General features: G+C 40.2%; 1 protein-coding gene across 1 annotated transcript in view; it reads left to right on the top strand.

The window, feature by feature from the left end:
• The window catches only part of LOC129853931 (interleukin-31 receptor subunit alpha), a 33,475-nt gene extending 14,068 nt beyond the window's left edge, over window positions 1–19,407 (top strand). The window contains exons 3-15 of the mRNA XM_055920462.1: window positions 2,829–2,930; window positions 4,576–4,699; window positions 4,934–6,350; window positions 6,688–6,847; window positions 7,105–7,187; window positions 9,737–9,953; window positions 10,515–10,700; window positions 10,809–10,910; window positions 11,179–11,322; window positions 11,578–11,718; window positions 12,718–12,796; window positions 17,809–17,890; window positions 18,015–19,407. Coding sequence (XP_055776437.1) covers window positions 6,135–6,350; window positions 6,688–6,847; window positions 7,105–7,187; window positions 9,737–9,953; window positions 10,515–10,700; window positions 10,809–10,910; window positions 11,179–11,322; window positions 11,578–11,718; window positions 12,718–12,796; window positions 17,809–17,890; window positions 18,015–18,389 — 1,785 coding nt within the window. The 5' untranslated portion in view covers window positions 2,829–2,930; window positions 4,576–4,699; window positions 4,934–6,134 and the 3' untranslated portion in view covers window positions 18,390–19,407. The remainder of the gene's footprint in view (window positions 1–2,828; window positions 2,931–4,575; window positions 4,700–4,933; window positions 6,351–6,687; window positions 6,848–7,104; window positions 7,188–9,736; window positions 9,954–10,514; window positions 10,701–10,808; window positions 10,911–11,178; window positions 11,323–11,577; window positions 11,719–12,717; window positions 12,797–17,808; window positions 17,891–18,014) is intronic.
• Window positions 19,408–22,681: the final 3,274 nt, after the last annotated feature.

Here is a 22,681-nt window from a genome sequence, read left to right as displayed (position 1 = left end):
GCTAGTACAATGACATTCTAAAATGATCAATCAGAACCACAGAATTATGTCACACAGATTTAATTTGGTCTTGATTACGCCAATTCGAAATATTTTCTCTGCTATTAGTTAACATAATATAATTGAGCATAATTATGATACTGTACATTTGTAATATTGATGGGGACCAAAATTCTATATTTTTCTTCTAGTTTCTGCTTGATACATGGTATGTCAAATTGCAGCGTTTTTTTTTTATAAATGTACTTTTTTGAAAATAAACTATGCAATTTATGTAACACACAAATGCTATCTTATCTCCTTGGTGCTTGAGCTTTATTTTCCTAAAATATTTTGGATGTTCAGCACTTATAGACCCAGATTATATATTCATGAACCAAGTCTCTCCAGTATGTGAGTACAGTACACAGTGTGTGTGTGTGTGTGTGTGAGAGAGAGAGAGAAAGAAATTTTGCCGCAGTTCTGAGGTAGAGACGCTGACTATTCATAGTATGTTAAAGAATTATCGTGAAGTAATCCTTTTGGACCACACTATCTGCCACATTGAAGAACTCCGGGTTAAGTGAATTATCACTTCTACTTCTAATCAGCAATCATAGGATTCATTCATTCTCCTTAGATGCCAGGTTAGGGTTACACACACATTTTCTGTCATGTTCTATGGACCCCCTGAATTAGCTTTTGCCACCCCATGTATAAAACTGTAGTTCCGCCACTGAGTCTCATCGTAGCCATTGATCAGGCCTACCACCGTTGTGTCGTTAGCAAACTTGATGATGGTGTTGAGTGAACAGGGAGTACAGGAAGGGACTAAGCACAACCCCCCCCCCCCCCCCCCCCCCCCCCCCCCCCCCCGTGTTGCGGGTCAACGTGGCAGAGGTGATGTTGCCTACCCTCAGGAAGTCCAGGATCCAGTTGCAGAGGGAGGTGTTCAGTCCCAGGGTTCTAAGCTTGGTGATGAGCTTGGAGGGGACAATGGTTTTGAACACTGAGCTGTGGTCAATGAACAGCATTCTCACATAGGTATTATTTTCATCAGTGTGGAGTGCAATTGAGATTGCGTCGTCTATGGATCTGTTGGGGCGGTATGAACATTGGAGTGGGTCTAGGGTGTCTGGGATGATGGAGTTAATGTGTGCCTTAACCAGCCTTTCAAAGAACTTCATGAATTCAGATGTCAGTGCTACAGGGCAGTAGTCATTGTGCCATGAAGCCTTAGAGTTCTTGGGAACAGTAATGATGATAGTCGTCTTAAAACGTGTGGACAGTAAAAGGCCAGTCTAAAATGTGCAGTTTTTTGCACATTGGCACAAGTTTTGAGGGAGCGTGCAATTGGCATGCTGACTGCAATAATGTCCACCAGAGCTCTGCCATAAGCCACCTCCAATATCATTTTAGAGAGTTTGGCAATACGTCCAACCGGCCTCACAACTGCAAACCATGTGAAATCATGCCATTCCAGGATCTTCACATCCGGCTTCTTCACCTGCGGGGTCATCTGAGACCAGTTTACCTTGACTGTTGATAAAACTGTGGATTTGCACAACCGAAGAATTTCTGCACAAACTGTCAGAAACCATCTCAGGGACACTCATCTGCATGCTTGTCGTCCTCACCAGGGTCTTGACCTGACTGCAGTTCGGTGTCGTAACCGACTTCAGTGGGAAAATGCTCACCTCGATGGCCACTGACACACTGTGCTCTTCACGGATGAATCCCGGTTTCAACTGTACCGGGCAGATGTCAGACAGCGTATATGACATTGTGTGGGTGTGCGGTTTGCTGATGTCAACGTGCGACCCATGGTGGCGATGGTGTTATGGTATGGGCAGGCATAAGCTATAGACAACGAAGCAATTTGAATGCACAGAGAGATGGTGACAAGATCCTGATGCCCATTGCCGTGCCATTCATCCTCCGCCATCACCTCATGTTTCAGCATGATAATGCATGGACCCATGTCTCAAGGATCTGTGCACAATTCCTGGTAGCTGAAAATGTCTAATTTCTTCCATGGCCTGCATACTCACCAGACATGTCACCCATTGAGCATGTTTGGGATGGTCTGGATCGACGTGTACGACAACGTGTTCCAGTTCCCGCCGATATCCAGCAACTTCGCACAGCTATTGAAGAGGTGTGGTTCAACAATGCACAGGCCACAATCAACAGCCTGATTGAAGGAGATCATGCTCCATGAGCCAAATTGTGGTCACAAGCCCTTACATTTTTAAGGTATCTCTGACCAAAAGATGCATATCTGTATTCCCAGTCATGTGAAATCTATAGGTTAGGGCTGAATTCATTAATTGAATTCACTGATTTCATTATATGAACTGTATCTCAGTAAAATTGTTGACATTGTTGCATGTTGCGTTGATATTTTAGTTCAGTGTACTTAACTTATTCATCTGTAAATAAAGATGAATACGGAAACATACATATGTGTGATAGGGTTTGCATGACATCCAGGGAACTCTTACCACTCTTAGTACATTACATTTGACTAGGGCCCACAGAGCTAGTAGTATGCTATGTACGAAATAGGGTCCTATGTGGCACTCCCCACTGGGTAAAACTGGTTGAAACAACGTTGTTTCCATGTCATTTCAACAACAACAAAATCTATATGATGACATTGAATCAACACGGAAAACTGTTTGGATTTCAAAAAGTAATCAACATAAGGGAATTTCATATTTATTTCACCCAACTTTTAACCTAAATCCACTACCATGGTAACATTTGTGTTGATTTTACATTGAATTCACACTAGTTGACAACTCAACAACTCAACTCAACCAAATGTTCCAATTCTATATGTCCAGAGTTAACTGTAAAGAGGACAGACCTGAAGCGATGTGACAACGATAACCGCGTATGCGTCACTGACGATAGTGACTGTGTCCCCAGATCTCATGTGTCTCATGGTAGGAAGTTGACGCTTTCACCTTCTTGATATCAGATTGTTTTTTACTATTACTCAACTAGTACTTTTACTAGAAGTAGTACATTTATTAGTACTGTTACTACTACTTTGAGAGAGAGTACATTTGCTGAGACTAAAAGTAAAGTACACTGCCTTTGGAAAGTATTCCGACCCCTTGACTTTTCACATATTTTGATACGTGACAGCCTTATTCTAAAATGTATTAAATAAAAACATTTCCTCAGCAAGATGTTTCTACAACTTGAATGGAGTCTACCTGTTGTAAATTAAATTGATTGGACATGATTTGTAAAGGCACACACCTACCTATATAAGGCCCCATGGTTGACAGTGCATGTCAGAGCTAAAACCAAGCCTTGAGATCGAAGGAATTGTCCGTAGAGCTCTGAGACAGGATTGTGTCGAGGCACAGATCTGGGGAAGGGTACCATAAATGTTCTGCAGTATTGAAGGTCTCCAAGAACACAGTGGCCTCAATCCTTCTTAAATAGAAGAAGTTTGGAACCACCAAGACTCTTCCTAGAGCTGAGCAAATCGGGGGAGAAGGGCTTTGGTCAGGGAGGTAACCGAGAACCCGGTGGTCACTCTGACAGAGCTCCAGAGTTCCTCTGTTGAGATGGGAGTACTTTCCAGAAGGACAACCATCTCTGCAGCACTCCACCAATCAGGCCTTTATGGTAGAGTGGCCAGACGGAAGCCGCTCCTCAGTAAAAGGCACAGGACAAGATTCTCTGGTCTGATGAAACCAAGATTGAACTATTTGGCCTAAATGCCAAGTGTCACGTCTCGAGGAAACCTGGCATCATCCCTGCGGTGAAGCGTGGTGGTGGCAGCATCATGCTGTGGGGATGTTTTTCAGTGGCAGGGACTGGGAGACTAGTCAGGGTCGAGGGAAAGATGAACAGAGCAAAGTACAGAGAGATCCTTGATGAAAACCTGCTCCAGAGCACTCAGGACCTCAGACTGGGGTGAAGGTTAACTTCCAATAAGACAACCCTAACCACACAGCCAAGACAACGCAGGAGGAGGCTTCGGGACAAGTCTCTGAATGTCCTTGAGTGGCCCAGCCAGAGCCCGGACCTGAACCCTATCGATCGTCTCTGGAGAGAGCTGAAAATAGCTGTGCAGCAACGCTTCCCATCCAACCTGACAGAGCTGGAGAGGATCTGCAGAGAAAAATGGGAGAAACTCCCCAAATACAGGTGTTCTAAGCTTGTAGCGTCATACCCAAGAAGACTCTAGGCTGTAAGGTGCTTCAACAAAGTACTGAGTAAAGGGTCTGAATACTTAAGTAAATGTGATAGAGTTTTTTATTTTTAATAAATTAGCAAAACAAAATTGTAAACTGTTTTTACTTGGTCATTATGGGGTATTATGTGTAGATTGATGAGGGGAAAAAAGCTATTTAATCAATTTTAGAATAAGGCTGTAACCTAACAAAATGTGGAAAAAGTCAAGGGGTCTGAATACTTTCCGAAGGCACCGTATCTACTTATAGCAATATATTCTCTCATGGCTCTGGTTTCCACTATCATATGTTTTATGCATTTCTGACTTGATGTCAAATCTTCAAATAATTCTAGTACTCCACTGCCTTTTCTTTCTCCATTTGTCTCCATTTTCAGAAAGGGTGAATATATCATGCTTTTTTCTACTCACTGACTATGCTCTGACTCCGTATCCTCAATGCCTTTGGAGTCAGGAATATAACATCAATGTAGAAAGCATGCACTCTCTCATTTTCAGTCAGTAAGTACATCTTAAATATGGCACCTTTTATACTTTATTGAGATATACATTTTTAGATCAAGTGTAATCAATGTTATATCAATTGACTTTGCACCTATGTTGAATTGCTCCAACACCTGGGTGTCCTTTTATGCTCCCTTTCTGCTGGACAAAATACTGTATATCAGAAATAATGCTTACCATGACAGCATTGACATTTAAAATTGTCTTATTTATTATTAATATTAATTTCAGGACCACTCCGGTTTATTCATGTATGGGAATCTTCAGCCTTGGTGGACGAATGAATGTAACTTTAAAAATGAAGAACAACATGAACGGAATGGAGTCGTGGTCAGAGCCCTACGAAGTGGCAGTACAACAAGCAAGTAATAACCCTTTAATTGCTCATTTTAGCACATCATTTGAGATGAGGGACACCTTGTCATGTGTTGTTTATTTCAATTATTAACAGGTGTCTTGTTGAATCTTGAATTCATAAATGCATTTATAATTGGTTTATACATTTATGGAATTTATTTAAATTTTGTATTTATTTATTAGGATCACCATTACTCTTCCTGGCATCCAGATAGTGTTAAAACAGTTACATCATAAATAAAACAATACATCATACATTACATTATTGCTCTAATATTACACATGTGCTATACAAAATCCACAATACCAAAACATTCCAGTGTGTGTGTTTGTATGTGTGTGTGTCTCCTCACAGTCCGCATTGTGCCTTGAGGTATTGTTTTATCTGTTATTTAAATTTGATTTTACTGCTCGCTTGAGTTACTTGATGTGGAAGAGTTCCATGTAGTCATGGCTTTCTCAGTCTGTTCTGGACTTGGGGACTGTAAAGAGAACCCTAGTGGCATTTCTTGTGGGGTATGTACAGTATGGGTGTCTGAGCTGTGTGTTAGCTGCTTGAACAGACAGTTCGGTGTTTTCAACACGTCAGTACCTCTTACAAAGACAAGTAGTGATGCAGTCAATCTGCTTTGAGCCAGGAGAGATTGGCATGCATATGTGCTTGATATTAGCCCTCCGTGTACATTTAAGGGCCAGCCGTTCTGCTCTGTTCTGGGCCAAATTTAATTTGCTATGTTTTTTGCTATCTTTGCTATTAACTATGTCTTTCTTTGCAGCACTTTCAGGTGTGATAAAACTAAGGCCTGTAGACCTGTAGCTTTTAGATTTTTTATATGTATTTAGGACTAGCTAATTACTTTCCACCCATTCTAAAACTAACTGCAGCTCTTTGCTAAGTATAGCAGTGACTTCACTTGATGTGGTAGCTGCCATACATAATGGTGAGTCATCAGTCACACAGGCTGTGTGTGTGTGTGTGTGTGTGTGTGTGTGTGTGTGTGTGTGTGTGTGTGTGTGTGTGTGTGTGTGTGTCTCCTCACAGTCTGCGTTGTGTTGTTTTTTTCTGTTCTTTAGTATGACTGTGAGGAATGTGGGGACAGTAAGAGGTGACGTGAACTTGGCCTTTCATTTAGTTTTCTTTTTGCTAAATGGAACAGTAAAAGCACCTTGTCCTACCATCACATCAGTCAATGGCTCTGACAACTCACTGGAGGTGACATGGGGGATCAGCAAGTTGCACACTAGATGTCGTCTCCGTTACCGAATGGCCACCACTGACAAATGGACTGAGGTATTGACTTCATTCTCTTCTGCTCTAACCTCACTACCCAAATGGACTCAGGTATTGACTTCATTCTCTTCTGCTCTCACCTCACTATCCAGACATCTTCAAGTCTCTGACAGTGCACATGTTGTTATATGATGCATATTTTAATCCAATGTTACATTTATTTGGGTAGTTAAAGCCTGAACCCAGACTACGTCCAAAATAGCACTATATTCCCTATATTTAGTGCACTTCTTTAACCAGGGCCCATAGGGCTCTTTTCAAAAGAAGTGCACAATGTAGGGAATAGGGTTCCTTTTGGGACAGAGACTCAGTGGTATACTGCCATCTCTCACACCAGATCCCAGCCAATGTTCTTGTGGAAAACGCTGAAAAAGCAGTCTACACGATTGAAGGCCTCAAGCCTTTCAGCAGCTACATCATTGCCGTTTCCTGTATTTTGTCATTTGGTCACTGGAGTGACTGGAGCATGGAGACAACTGGGACAACACTGGAGAGAGGTAATAAAATTAATGATAAATCCAAGTCATTCCTTACACATGCTTCAACATTTCGAAACCTTACTGAGACTGTCAACTACCCTGGATAGCTACATCGTGGGAAATAGACTTTATGGAATCAGAAAGTATGTTAGTTCAGTGGTGTGTGACAAAGCTACATTTGAAAACAACATATGGATGCCAGAATAAGATGTTGTGTGCAGGAGGGTTCCTGATACTGCCACATCATGCTAGGTCTTATTTTTGTGTTTTCACAGCACCCTCTCGACCGCCAGATATCTGTTATCATGTGGAGACGGTGAACAAACAAGGACCTCATCACCTTATGCTTATGTGGAAGGTCATTTGAGTTTAAAACATTGTTCTCCGGTTTATCCTCAACTTTTTTCTTGCTGTCGAAATCTATACTCAAGATTTGCTTTAAAGTCAGCATCATGATCCGATCTGAGGCCTTATCTGATTGACCTTTCAGTCATGTACAGCTGAAGTCGGAAGTTTTCACAATTCCTGACATTTAATCCTAGTAAAAATTCCCTGTCTTAGGTCTGTATGTAAACGTCCGTCTTCAACTGTATGTATAGTGGGGTCCGAAATGATTGACACCCTTGATAATGATGAGCAAAAACTGTAGGTTTGCTGTTTTAAGGTTTATATTTATGTATGCATGTATGCATGTATGTATGTATGTTTGTATGTATGTACAGTACTAGTCAAAAGTTTGGTCACACCTAGTCCTTCAAGGGATCTTCTTTATTTTTACTATTTTCTACATTGTAGAATAATAGTGAAGACATCAAAACTATGAAATAACACATATGGAATCATGTAGTTGTCACGCCCTGGAATTAGTATTCTTTGTTTTCTTTATTATTTTAGTTAGGTCAGGGTGTGACATGGGTAATTTATGTGGGTTTTGTAGTGTCCAGGGTGGTTGTAAGGTTTAGGGGGTTTATTTAGAGTAGTTGGGTTTATGTTTAGTATAGTTGTCTAGCTGTGTCTATGTTGTGTGTAGTTGTCTAGGAAAGTCTATGGTTGCCTGAATGGGTTCCCAATTAGAGACAGCTGGTTTCTGTTGTCTCTGATTGGGAGCCATATTTAAGGTAGCCATAGGCTTTAGTTTGTTGTGGGGAATTGTCTATGTCTGAACGTTTGTAGCATGTGTGTGCACACTACGTTTATTAGCTTCACGGTCGTTTATTGTTTTGTTAGTTTGTAAGTGTTTTGTTTCGTTTTGCCTTCTTCAATAATAAAAGAAGATGGCTTATTTTCCACATGCTGCGTTTTGGTCCGTCTCACTCCCACTCGATCGTGACAGTAGTAACCAAAAGAGTGTTGAATAAATCAAAATATATATTATATTTTAGATTCTTCAAAGTAGCCACCCTTTGCCTTGATGACAGCTTTGCACACTTGGCATTCTCTCAACAAGCTTCACGAGGAATGCTTTTCCAACAGTCTTAAAGGAGTTCCCACATTTGCTGACCACTTGTTAGCTACTTTTTCTTCACTCTGCAGTCCAACTCATCCCAAACCATCTCACTTGGGTTGAGGTCGGGTGATTGTGGAGGCCAGGTCCTCTGATGCAGCACCATCACTCTCTTTCTTGGTCAAATAGCCCTTACACAGCCTGGAGGTGTGTTTTGAGTCATTGTCCTGTTGAAAAACAAATGATAGTCCCACTAAGCGCAAACCAGATGGGATGGCGTATCGCTGCAGAATGATGTGGTAGCCATGCTGGTTAAGTGTGCCTTGAATTCTAAATACATCACAGACAGTGTCACCAGCAAAGCACCCCCACACCATCACCACCCCTCCTCCATGCTTCATGGTGGGAACCACACATACGGTGATCATCCGTTCACGTACACTGCGTCTCACAAAGACACGGCGGTTGGTGATGAGTCCAAAATCTCAAATTTGGACTCATCAGACCAAAGGACAGATTTCCACCGGTCAAATGTCCATTGCTTGTGTTTCTTGGCCCAAGCAAGTCTCTTCTTATTATTGGTATCCTTTAGCAGTGGTTTCTTTGCAGCAATTCGACCATGAAGGCCTAATTCACGCAGTCTCCTCTGAACAGTTGATGTTGAGTTGTGTCTGTTACTTGAACTCTGAAGCATTTATTTGGGCAGCAATCTAAGGCTGGTAACTCTAATGAATTCATCCTCTGCAGCAGAGGTAACTTTGGGTCTTCCTTTCCTGTGACGGTCCTTATGAGAGCCAGCTTCATCATAGCGCTTGATGGTTTTTGCGACTGCACTTGAAGAAACTTTAAAAGTTCTTGAAATGTTCCAGATTGACTCATCTTCATGTCTTAAAGTAATGATGGACTGTCATTTCTCTTTGCTTATTTGAGCTGTTCTTGCCATAATATAGACTTGGTCTTTTACCAAATAGGGCTATATTCTGTATACCACCCTTACCATGTCACACCACTGATTGGCTGAAACTCATTAAGGGGAAAAAATCCACAAATTAACTTTTAACAAGGCACACCAGTTAATTGAAATACATTCCAGGTGACTACCTCATGAAGCTGGGTGAGAGAATGTCAAGTGTGTAACACTGTCATCAAGGCAAATGGTGGCTATTGAAGAATCTTAAATATAAAATATGTTTTGATTTGTGTAACACTTTTTTGGTTACTATATGATTCCACATGTGTTATTTCATAGTTTTGATGTCTTAACTATTATTCCACAATGCAGAAAATAGTAAAAAGAAAGAAAAACCCTTAAAGGAGTAGGTGTGTCCAAACTTTTGACTGGTACTGTATGTGTATTTAAAAAAAAAAGTATTTCAGTGAAAGTACATATATTATCCAATCAATAGATATATTCTTAAATCTGAATAGGCCATTTGACTTTTAAAAATGTATTTGTTTTTCAGGCCCTTGATGTTTATGATGCTCACGGACATATTCTTGGGTACCAAGTGAGCTACACACAAACAAAGCACCCCTCTCTGAGTGTGACCACTAACACCACAGATCTGAAGGTGGTCCTTGTGGTGACCGAGGATGAGTTGGAGGTCACAGTTATGGCGTACAATAGCGCTGGTGGATCCCCTTACTCTCATCTAAAGATTGACCTTAGTCTTCATCAGAGTGAGTTAAATATCTGTTTCCATGAATAGATAGTGACTACAGAGGTGTTTGACTTTTTCATTTTAATGGGTGATAATCTCAACACCCAGAACCAAATATCTGCGCTAGTCGAATAACCGCTTGTCACAAGAGGCTAAATGCATGGTAAATGGTAATGTAATGTACTTCTGAGAAAATGAGGTAGAGAAGAAGTCTCTAATCTTAACAACCATCTGGTTGATTAGACTCCTCCACCCCTGGCAAAATTGTGCAATATCCTTTTTGTGTCAATATCACCCATTTCTGTAGAAGCCTGAGGGAAGTGAGAAATGGCAGATGCATAAGCCCTCTGTCTCCAGCCTTTAAGTCAAATTATTTTACAGCGATGTTATATGTATTTTTCTAGATTGCCCTTGAACAGTTCATTCAAAAATCCAAACTGTTTAGTTAGACATTCAACATAGGTGTTTTACATTACTGACATGAATTACAGTAAGCCCTGAAGGGGCAAGGCTTTTCACCTTGTGTAATTGGTCAGATATTAGATCAATTAACTTATTAAACAGTGGATGTTGGTATTAGCTCTACCCTCAGTGAGAAGACTTTGGGTGAATTCTGAAGGTGATAGGCTAGTGCTTCAATGGGATGTGGGACACATATCCCTGCCAGTTAGTGAGGTTGCCAATGAGTGGGCCACTGATGCTGCACATCCCATTTCCAGTCACTGGAAACGAGTGAATGGCTCCACCAGATCAACAGTCTTGAAAGGTAAATGCATGGGCATGATGAAGTAGACAAAGCATTGATACCACATGTATCACAGTTCGATCGCAATAAGACACGTTGACTGTGCAAATGCATTCACCTCTGTTTCAGACCATCTTCAGCCTGGGACAACATACAGAATCAATGTTTACCCCATATCTAATCAACTGTGTGGGCCACCCAAGTCAATCTTTGCCAACCTAGAGTACGGAAGTAAGTAGGGCTAATGTTAAAGTCATGACATTTATTCACTTATTGTTTATGTGAAATGGGGTTCCTACTATTCCTAGAATATGTCGCACAGGCGGCTGGTGGCACCTTTATTGGGGAGGACAGCCGCAGAGTAATGGTTGGAACGGAATGACTGGAAGAGTATCAAACACATGGTTTCCAGGTATTTGATCCCATCCCATTCACTTCTTTCCAGCCTATATTATGAGATGTCCTCCCCTCACGAGCCTCCGATGCTATGTTGCTTCAGCTCTTTTAGGCGCAGTCGGAATGCACGTTGTGGATGTGACTAAAAACACAGTGACTGTACAGTGGGAGTGGCAGAGAAAGGAGGTTCACCCCAAGGTTCTCAGATACAGAGTGATACTGCACCTGGGGGAGATACAGGTCGAATGTAAGAGCGTTTCCTCTATTTACATATTAGTCCAGGCGATTTGTGATTTTTAAAACGTTTTCATTAAACATGAAACGTGCTACACTTGTACAGTTTGAATTTATATATTTGAGGGATTTTGCATGAATGTTTGATCTCAAGTTAGGATTTGGTCCTGTGTGATAAAGTCATTGTTTTGTCCCTGGGTTAACAATCAGTCTTGAAACTATTGTTGATATACAGACAGATCAATTGCTATTCTATTCACCATCTCAGCTATCCCTGTCTGGCCAGATGTATGGCAGCACACATTCTTCAAACTCCGCGCAAACACAGGCTATTCTGTTCATTTACTGGCGGAGACTTCTAATGACAACATTTCAAGGGAAATTATTCCTATTAAAACACATCTTTTTGGTAAGTACTTCTTTAAGTACAGTATTGTTGAGAACATACACTACCGTTCAAAAGTTTGGGGTCACTTAGACATTGTTGGCCTTGTTTTTGATAGAACATTTTTTGTCCATTAAAATAACATGAAATTGATCAGAAATACAGTGTAGACATTGTTAATGTTGTAAATGCCTATTGTAGCTGGAAACGGCTGATTTTTAATGGAATATCTACATAGGCCCATTATCAGCAAACATCACTCCTGTGTTCCAATGACACGTTGTGTTAGCTAATCCAAGTTTATAATTATAAAAGGCTAATTGATCATTAGAAAACCCTTTTGCAATTATGTTTGCACAGCTGAAAACTGTTATTCTGATTAAAGAAGCAATAAAACTGGCCTTCTTTAGACTAGTTGAGTATCTGGAGCATCAGCATTTGTGGGTTCGATTACAGGCTCAAAATTGCCAGAAACAAAGAACTTTCTTCTGATCAATTAGCCTTTTAAAATTATAAACTTGGATTAGCTAACACAACGTGCCATTGGAACACAGGAGTGATGGTTGCTGATAATGGGCCTCTGTACGCCTATGTAGATATTCCATAAAGAAAATCTGCCATTTCCAGCTACAATAGCCATTTACAACATGAACAATGTCTACACTGTATTTCTGATCAATTTGATGTTATTTTAAAGAACAAAATGTTTTGCTTCTCTTTCAAAAACAAGGACATTTCTAAGTGACCCCAAACTTTTGAACGGTAGTGTATATGATTAGTCAGAAAGCTTTACAGTATTAAGATGGTAGTGTATAATATCATTAGAATTGGGCAATTCTAATTATGCCATCTAGCTACAGGCTTGATTCCGTCCAAAGCTGCTTGCTTGTGCATTGGTGTATTTTAATGCATACCTCATTATAATGTTGGTAGAATATTAAACACAAGGTTATTTTGTCCACACTGGTTTTGATTTACAAAATAAACATACGTCTGAATATATGAAACTTGCTCCATTTTCAGAACATTATTTCATTATGTTCACCTTCCCTCTAATCGTCCTGCTTACCCTTGGCCTTTTCTTCATCTTATCCAGAACTTTGTAAGTCATACACATACATTACTTTTGCTTTTCTCATTGCTTATGTGAACTTAGCTTCATCAGTATCAGAACATAAGGCTCAAGGCTCTTTATCATTAATGATCAGGGATGATGCTTGTTTTTTCCTGTTGCTCTCTGTGATATGTGAATAGACCTTATCTGACTGTCCCTCGGGTTATGTGTATGCAGCTGTAGGATGTTAATTTTATCAGTATTTTCGTAGCAAACTAACCATGCAGCAACAGGATTTGAACATTTAGTCCATAATGTTGCTTGATCAATGGTTAGGCTATTAGCTGGACAAGAATAGGCAACTGTTCATGAAAAGTGCAATACTGTTAATATAACCTTGTATTAGTGAGGGTTTTCAGTGAGTTTATGTAAACCATGAAGCTCATCTCCATTTACTGCTGCGCTGCACTAAAAGTGTTATCAAATTAAGATCCAACTTCTGTATATGAATGACGTGATGGCCAATCAGATAATGCCTATACACATATCACCAAGAGTAATAGAAAAAAATGGCACTAATTCGTGTTTTTTTCTTTTCTTATTATTTTCCACTTGTCTGTGTATGTTTTTGTATGTATATATTTGGCTTTTTTATGCTGCACAATAATTTTTGTTTCGGGGGACAATCAAGATACACTACCATTCAAAAGTTTGGGGTCACTTAGAAATGTCCTATTTTTTTTTAAAGAAAAGCATATTTTTTGTTCATTAACATAACATCAAATTGATCAGAAATACAGTGTAGACATTGTTAATATTGTAAATGACTATTGTAGCTGGAAACGGCAGATTTTTTTATGGAATATCTATATAGGCCCATTGTCAGCAACCATCACACCTGTGTTCCAATGGCACGTTATGTTAGCTAATCCAAGTTTATTATTTTAAAAGGCTAATTGATCATTAGAAAACCCTTTTGCAATTATGTTAGCACAACTGAAAACTGTTGTTCTGATTAAAGAAGCAATAAAACTGGCCTTCTTTAGACTAGTTGAGTATCTGGAGCGTCAGCATTTGTGGGTTCGATAATAGGCTCAAAATGGCCAGAAACAAAGAACTTTCTTCTGAAACGCGTCAGTCTATTCTTGTTCTGAGAAATGAAGGCTATTCCATGCGAAAAATTGCCAACGAACTGAAGATCGCGTACAACGCAGTGTACTACTCCCTTCACAGAACAGCACAAACTGGCTCTAACCAGAATAGAAAGAGTGGGGGGCCCCGGTGCACAACTGAGCAAGAGGACAAGTACATTAGAGTGTCCAGTTTGAGAAACAGACGCCTCACAAGTCCTCAACTGGCAGCTTCATTATATAGTACCCGCAAAACACCAGTCTCAATGTCAACAGTGAAGAGGCGACTCTGGGATGCTGGCCTTCTAGGCAGAGTTCCTCTGTCCAGTGTCTGTGTTCTTTTGCCCACCTTAATCTTACATTTTTATTGTCCAGTCTGAGATATGGCTTTGTCGTGTCTTTGCTATGCCGGATTAAGAAATATGACATACTATTCTATAAAATCCTTTCTCTGTAATTGTTATTACCTGATTGAACTAATCATGTAAATGTAATTAACTAGAATGTCGGGGCACCACGAAATAATGTATATAGAGCTGTTATCTTCCGAATAAACTCTTAAAGACCTGCTAATCTTTTACATCAATAGCAGTCAATTCTTAATCGTCACCTTATTCAGTCTCATCTGAAGTCGTAGAGATCTTGGTTATCTTCACGAACCCTGGCTAACAAGTTGAATCAGCAATACAAAATTTGGTTTAATCATTTATTTACTAAATATCTAAACAATCACACAGAATTACACATACACACGATGGGTCATACATTGATTACTAATTATGTCATAAAAGAAAACGTCCCTAGCGGACGGAACAGATATGACGGCTGGTTACACAAAGAAAGGGGGTTGGGTTTTGAATGAAAGCACGGGAAGACTGAGGAACAAAGACTTTTGGTCTCTGATCGGACCTTGTAAAGCTATGCTATCGTAAATACAGAATCTTATGCATTCTAAATAACCGGCCATTTGGAAAAGGAAAATGCAAGAAATATTTATTCTGAGCTGTGCTTCAATAGGTTGGTCGTAGATGGAAGGCCGTGTTGCCCAACAGAGATATCCCTGTCCTCTGTAGAATGTCTGGTCGAACGGATGCGTTGTAGTACCGTTGTGTGTTTGGTAGAAGAGATACTTTGTCCGTCCTTTCCTAGCCCATGTTTACAGCTGTTGCTGCTCACTCAAAGGCTAGGAGGTATCACTTCTTTAGTGAATTAGAGTTCAAAGTTCATACCAAGTTGCCATACTTTAAGCTGAAGTTGGCTTAGTTCTGTAGTTTGATATTAGCCCTTTTAACATATGGACCATCGTCCTCACGAACACAAACATAACATTTTCGTAAAGGGCTTATGTAGTAGGGGAGAGAAGGGCGTGTTTCATAGTTCACAACCAATGTCTGTTCACTTGGGCGGGGCCACTGAGTGAACAGAGTTTACCTTATGGAAACAATTCTCTCATTTAGAAGCTAAAATTACATTTCATGATTTCACAAATAGTTTCATATTTAAACATTTAAATTGCACAACAATTCCATATGAATCTGATAACTAGAATGTGTAGACTTTCCAAGATACAGTTTATGTCATCCTGTCATCAGTAATAATGTCTCAGATGACAACTGATCTGATATCATATTCTTAAAGTACCAACGCATATTTTCTACTGGTAGAATTACCAAAATATGGTTCTGGTCCCCACCCTTTTGATGTTTTCAGACTCTCTATGTTAACAATGGGCTTTCCAAGAGTCACTCTGTATAGTAGAGAGAGGAAAGGTATTTATGGGGGTCATAAACCTCACCAACAGGCCAACGTCATGACAGCTTTTTCTTTGCATATCTGCCTAGAAGGCCAGCATCCCAGAGTCGCCTCTTCACTGTTTACGTCGAGACTGGTTTTTGGGGGTACTATTTAATGAAGCTGCCAGTTGAGGACTTGTGAGGCGTCTGTTTCTCAAAATAGACACTCTAATGTACTTGTCCTCTTGCTCAGTTGTGCACGGGGCCTCCCACTCCTCTTTCTATTCTGGTTAGAGCCAGTTTGCGCTGCTCTGTGAAGGGAGTAGCACACAGCATTGTACGAGATCTTCAGTTTGTTGGCAATTTCTCGCATGGAAAAGCCTTCGAGTTTCAGAAGAAAGTTCTTTGTTTACGGTCATTTTGAGCCTATTATCGAACCCACAAATGCTGATGCTCCAGATACTCAACTAGTCTAAAGAAGGCAAGTTTTCAGCTGTGCTAACATAATTGCAAAAGTGTTTTCTAATGATCAATTAGCCTTTTAAAATTATAAACTTGGATTAGCTAACACAACGTGCCATTGGAACACAGGAGTGATGGTTGCTGATAATGGGCCTCTGTACACCTATGTAGATATTCCATTAAAAAAAATCAGCTGTTTCCAGCTACAATAGCCATTTACAACATTAACAATGTCTACACTGTATTTCTGATCAATTTGATGTTAATTTAAGGGACAAAATGTTTTACTTTTTTTTCAAAAACAAAGAAATTTCTAAGTGACCCCAAACTTTTGAACGGTAGTGTATAGTCGTGGCCAAAAGTTTTGAGAATGACACAAATATACATTTTCACAAAGTCTGCTGCCTCAGTTTGTATGATGGCAATTTGCATATACTCCAGAATGTTATGAAGAGTAACCAGATGAATTGTCATCATTGCTTTGCACAAAAAGGGCTTCACAGGCAAGGATATTGCTGCCAGTAAGATTGCACCTAAATCAACCATTTATCAGATCATCAAGAACTTCAAGGAGAGCGGTTCAATTGTTGTGAAGAAGGCTTCAGGGCGCCCAAGAAAGTCCAGCAAGCTCCAGGACCGTCTCCTAAAGTTGACTTAGCTGCGGGATTGGGGCACCACCAGTACAGAGCTTGCTCAGGAATGGCAGCAGGCAGGTGTGAGTGCATCTGCACGCACAGTGAGGCAAATACTTTTGGAGGATGGCCTGGTGTCAAGAAGGGCAGCAAAGAAGCCACTTCTCTCAAGGTAAAACATCAGGGACAGACTGATATTCTGCAAAAGGTACAGGGATTGGACTGCTGAGGACTGGGGTAAAGTCATTTTCTCTGATGAATCCCCTTTCCGATTGTTTGGGGCATCCAGAAAAAGCTTGTCCGGAGAAGACAAGGGGAGCGCTACCATCAGTCCTGTGTCATGCAAACAGTAAAGCATCCTGAGACCATACATGTGTGGGGTTGCTTCTCAGCCAAGGGAGTGGGCTCATTCACAATTTTGCGTAAGAACACAGCCATGAATAAAGAATGGTACCAACCCTTCCCCGAGAGCAACTTCTCCCAACCATCCAGGAACAGTTTGGTGACGAACAATGCCTTTTCCAGCATGATGGAGCACCTTAAGGCAAAAGTGATAACAAAGTGGCTCGGGGAACAAAACATTGATATTTTGGGTCCATGGCCAGGAAACTCCCCAGACCTTAATCCCATTGAGAACTTGTGGTCATTCCTCAAGAGGCAGGGGGACAAACAAAAACCCACAAATTCTGACAAATTCCAAGCATTGACTTTGCAAGAACGGGGTGCCATCAGTCAGGATGTGGTCCAGAAGTTAATTGACAGCATGCCAGGGCAGATTGCGGAGGTCTTGAAAAAGAAGGGTCAACAGTGCAAATATTGACTCTTTACATAAACTTAATGTAATTGTCAATAAAAGCCTTTGACACTTATGAAATGCTTGTAATTATACTTCAGTATTCCATATACAGCAAACTTTGAGAAAATTAATATTTGTGTCATTCTCAAAACTTTTGGCCACGACCGTATATTGAATGGAATTGAATTAACCATAAAGTCGAAGAACTGTGTCGTGTCGAAGGTTAAGGGCTTTTCTCTATAATTCCACACTGCATATTTAGTTTAAACACATTGTGCATACTATTATTGTGTTCTTTTCTCTGCAGCTACAAAACATATTTATTTCCAAAAATTGCTAACCCTGGGGCCAGTGTTGTTGGACGATGGCTTTTGGAGTCACACCATGAGGTAATTTTCATGGCAACGCACATGTCGGAAATTGTTGTGTACAAAGAGAGAGTGTTGTGTTAGTTAAGCTCCTTAAAACCCTAGACCACAGTCTAATGTGTATAATGTACATTTTCCCCAACAGAAAAAACGTGTGAAGAATGTACTGAAGCTGGAGGAGTTCTTAGTCACTGATCTCTCAGGAGAAAACGGCTTTGTTGAGCTGGGGCAAGAAAGGCTACCTGTGAGAGAGGACGGGATTTTTAACCCTGGTTCATCTCACAGTACCCTCAATATAAAACATATTTTTATTCCGCAAAATACAGAATACATTGAAAATACTCCTAAAAGTAACAGAGAGAACAGGGATTCCTCCCTGATGTTTAACAATGTTGCCCACATAGAGAATGGCCAGGGTACACACATAGAAAATTGCCAGGGTAGCTTACCAGAAGGTTCCAGTTGTTGTTACTTGTCAACTTTCAGTGGACACCCCCACGTCTTTCAGAACTCCCCCTAAAACCCCACTTGTTTCATTTTGGTTGTTGTCAGTGACTCGTTAGTTCCCCCTTCTGTTTGAGCGTCATTTTAGGTTTTCTTGCTGGGGATCTTAATTAACAATGTATACAGTGTTTGTTCTGCTGTAAAATATATTGTACATATATTTTTACATTTTATATTAAACTTCAACCCTATCCCATGTCATTTTATGGGTTAACTATATGGGTAAACAATGAGAATGATTAATATATTGTATGTCATTTTTTGTATGTAGTATTCTGTTTATGTATTATGGGGAGTTTATTTCAATTTAAATAGATATATAAATAATTACCTTACCTGACTGATGGTATCCTATACGAAAATAATATACTATGGAATAACTGATAGAGAAAATTATGAAAGGAAAAATACACACCGAGATGGGACAGTTAAAATATTTTATTAAATAGATGTAGCTGCAGCTCTTAAATAACTTGTCAGTTATTGTATTGCATAGTAATTTATATTACCTGTATAGAGGGCTTGAAGTTGACGTACGACGCCTCCTGGTGGTCATTCATTCCTTCAACGAAAACAGCCCAGTGGCTACCCCAAACTGTCTGATAACAGTGCTTAACCCCAAACTGCATGATAACAGTTGTCACGCCCTGGCCTTAGTATTCTTTGTTTTCTTTATTATTTTAGTTAGGTCAGGGTGTGACATGGGGAATGTTTGTGTTTTGTCGGTTTTGGGTGGTTATATGGTAAAGGGGGTGTTGGGTGTAGTGTATGGGTTTGTGTTGAGTGAATGTGTCTAGCTGTGTCTATGGTTGAGTGTAGGTTCTAGGAAAGTCTATGGTTGCCTGAATTGGGTCTCAATTAGAGACAGCTGGTTTTTGTTGTCTCTGATTGGGAGCCATATTTAAGGCAACCATAGGCTTTAGCTGTTTGTGGGGAATTGTCTATGTCAGCACTGATGTTTGTATAGCTTCACGGTCGTCTGTTCTGTTTGTTGTTTTGTTTTTCCTTCTTTAAAATAAAAGAAGATGTACTTTCCACGCGCTGTGCCTTGGTCCTCTCTCAGTCCCGTTGACGATCGTGACAACAGTGCCTACACTAGTTGATTCATCACCACGGTCCTTTTCAGTGTAGTATTTGGCTGCTCTAACAAGACAGGAAAGACAACGGGTAAAAATATGCTTACAGATTCCCTGCAATCCTAAAAATACCATTGTTGATACCAATGAGATGAGAGTAAAGAACTGTCAGAAAGGCGAAGAAACCTTTTGGCCCGTCAAATTAAATCAAATAATATTTTATTGTCAAAACTTTAACCCAGACAGCTGCCAGTACAAGACCTGCTGCTATCATTTCATTACTGGTAAGTACAGTTGAAGTCGGAAGTTTAGCCTTAGCCAAATACATTTAAACTCAGTTTTTCACAATTCCTGACATTTAATGCGAGTAAAAAAATCATTGTCTTAGGTCAGTTAGGATCACCACTTTATTTTAAGAATGTGAAATGTCAGAATAATAGTAGTGAGAATGATATATTTCAGCGTCAGAAGTTAACATACACTAAATTAGTTTTTGGTAGCATTGCCTTTAAATTGTTTAACTTGGGTCAAACGTTACAGGTAGCCTTCCACAAGCTTCCCACAATAAGTTGGGTGAGTTCTGGCCCATTCCTCCTGAAAGAGCTGGTGTAACTGAGTCAGGTTTGTAGGCCTCCATTGCTCGCACCTGCTATTTCAGTTCTACCCAAACATTTTCTATGGGATTGAGGTCAGGGCTTTGATGGCCACTCCAATACCTTGAATTTGTTGTCCTTAAGCCATTTTGCCACAACTTTGGAAGTATGCTTGGAGTCATTGTCCATTTGGAAGCCCCATTTGTGACCGAGCTTTAACTTCCTGACTGATGTCTTGAGATGTTGCTTCAATATATCCACATACTTTTCCTCCCTCATGATGCCATCTATTTTGTGAAGTGCACCAGTCCCTCCTGCAGCAAAGCACCCACACAACATGATGCTTCCACCCTCGTGCTTCACGGTTGGGATGGTGTTCTTCAGCTTGCAAGGCTCCCGCTTTTCCTTCCAAACATAACGATGGTCATTATGGCCAAACAGTTCTATTTTTGTTTCATCAGACCAGAGGACATTTCTCCAAAAAGTACAATCTTTGTCCCCATGTGCAGTTGCAAACCGTAGTCTGGCTTTTTTAATGGCGGTTTTGGAGCAGTGGCTTCTTCCTTGCTGAGCGGTATTTCAGATTTTGTCAATATAGGACTTGTTTTACTTTGGATATAGATACTTTTGTACCCGTTTCCTCCAGCATCTTCATAAGGTCCTTTGCTGTTGTTCTGAGATTGATTTTCACTTTTCGCACCAAAGTACGTTCATCTCTAGGAGACAGAACGCGTCTCCTTCCTGAGCGGTATGACGACTGCGTGGTCCCATGGTGTTTATACTTGCGTACTATTGTTTGTACAGATGAACGTGGTACCTTCAGGCTTTTGGAAATTGCTCCCAAGGAGGAACCAGACTTGTGAAGGTCTAGAATTGTTTTTCTGAGGTCTTAGCTGATTTCTTTTGATTTTCCCATGATGTCAAGCAAAAAGGCACTGAGTTTGAAGGTAGGCCTTGAAATACATCCACAGGGACACCTCCAATTGACTCAAATTATGTAAATTAGCCTATCAGAAGCTTCTAAAGCCATGATATCATTTTCTGGAATTTTCCGAGCTGTTTAAAGGCACAGTCAAGTTAGTGTATGTAAACTTCTGACCCACTGGAATTGTGATACAGTGAATTGGAAGTGAAATAGTCTGTCTGTAAACAATTGTTGGAAAAATTACTTGTCATGCACAAAGTAGATGTCCTAACCGACTTGCCAAAACTATAGTTTTTTAACAGGAAACGTGTGGAGTGGTTGAAAAACAAGTTTTAATGACTCCAACCTAAGTGTATGTAAACTTCCGACTTCAACTGTATGAGTTAAGCTCGTATCTGCTTCAAATGCACAATTTCAAGGGATCCATTGGAAATGCCCATAAGGCTAATGGTCTAAGACACTGCATCTCAGTGCAAGAGGTATCACTGCAGTACTTGGTTCGAATCCAGGCTGCATCACATCCGGCCGTGATAGGGAGGCGCACAATTGGCCCAGCGTTGTCCAGGTTTAGCCGGGGTAGGCCGTCATTGTAAATAAGAGTTTGTTCTTAACTGACTAGTTAAATAAAGGTTAAATGTAAAAATAAAAAAAATTAGGTTTGATAGATTGAATCAGGTGTGTTGGAATGGAATAGAAGCCTGCACACCCAGCAGGGTTTGACAGCTCTCTATACTGTATCTGAGGACAGAAAACATTACAAAGAAACATAGATATTGCTATATCCTCAGTTTTTCTCGCTAGGAACTGGAACTGGGGAATAGTTTCATAATGTCCTCCCACAAAGTTACCTGCCATATCCAGGGTAACAGTAGCCTACTCTCCCTTCTTTGATCGCTGGAAGTGCTAGCTAATCATTTCACCCTCTTCCATGGCTGTTAGCTAGCTACCTAACTACACATGCATTTGGAGTAACAATGATAAATACATCAAGATAGCTAACTAATGTTAGCTAAAATGAAGTTAGCAAGCTGGTGACATTGAATTCACGTAGCTAGCTACTGTAGCTATACAGTATGTAAAGTTAGCTAACTAGCGAACATAACTTACATGTTAGCATTTGAGTTAGCCTGGGTCCTTAGAAAAACGAAATAATGGTCAAAGTTTCGGGTGGTAGCAAAACACAGCAAGCCATGTAGACGATTGGAGGACTTTCAGACTGACGCTTGGTGTGGTTGCTAAGTGATTTGTGACGCAACTGCATGTACAATATGTATTTTTGACAACAGGGGTAATATTCTTTCATATGAACAATTTATAACATTGAATGAGTTTACAATACCTTTCAGAGTTTATTTCTGTGATCAAAGCCATTCCCAGTGGTTTAACTACATCTTAGCTTTGGTGATGATCACAGAGCTGATCCAGAAATCAGTTTGGAAGGCGTGGGCTTACTTGAGAAATCTTGTTGTACACTTTCACAAGGCACATTTTCCATTCACAGAAACATTTTCTGGAACATGCTTATTCCTGACATTGTCTGGAAAAAAGCTTGCTTGACGCCTTACAAATATTGTATATATACACATTTAAGGAAGTGCACTTTAAGACTCTACATAAGATATATCCATGTAATTCTATGTTGTCCACATTTGTTGATATCTGCACTTTCTGCTAAAAAGGTGAACATCTGACTCACTTGTTCTATGAATATAAA

The sequence above is a fragment of the Salvelinus fontinalis genome, chromosome 4 (genome assembly GCF_029448725.1).
Source record: "Salvelinus fontinalis isolate EN_2023a chromosome 4, ASM2944872v1, whole genome shotgun sequence".
In the NCBI taxonomy this organism is placed as follows: Eukaryota; Metazoa; Chordata; class Actinopteri; order Salmoniformes; family Salmonidae; genus Salvelinus; species Salvelinus fontinalis.
Note: the sequence above shows the minus strand (reverse complement) of the source record. Positions and strands in the feature narration are given on the sequence as shown.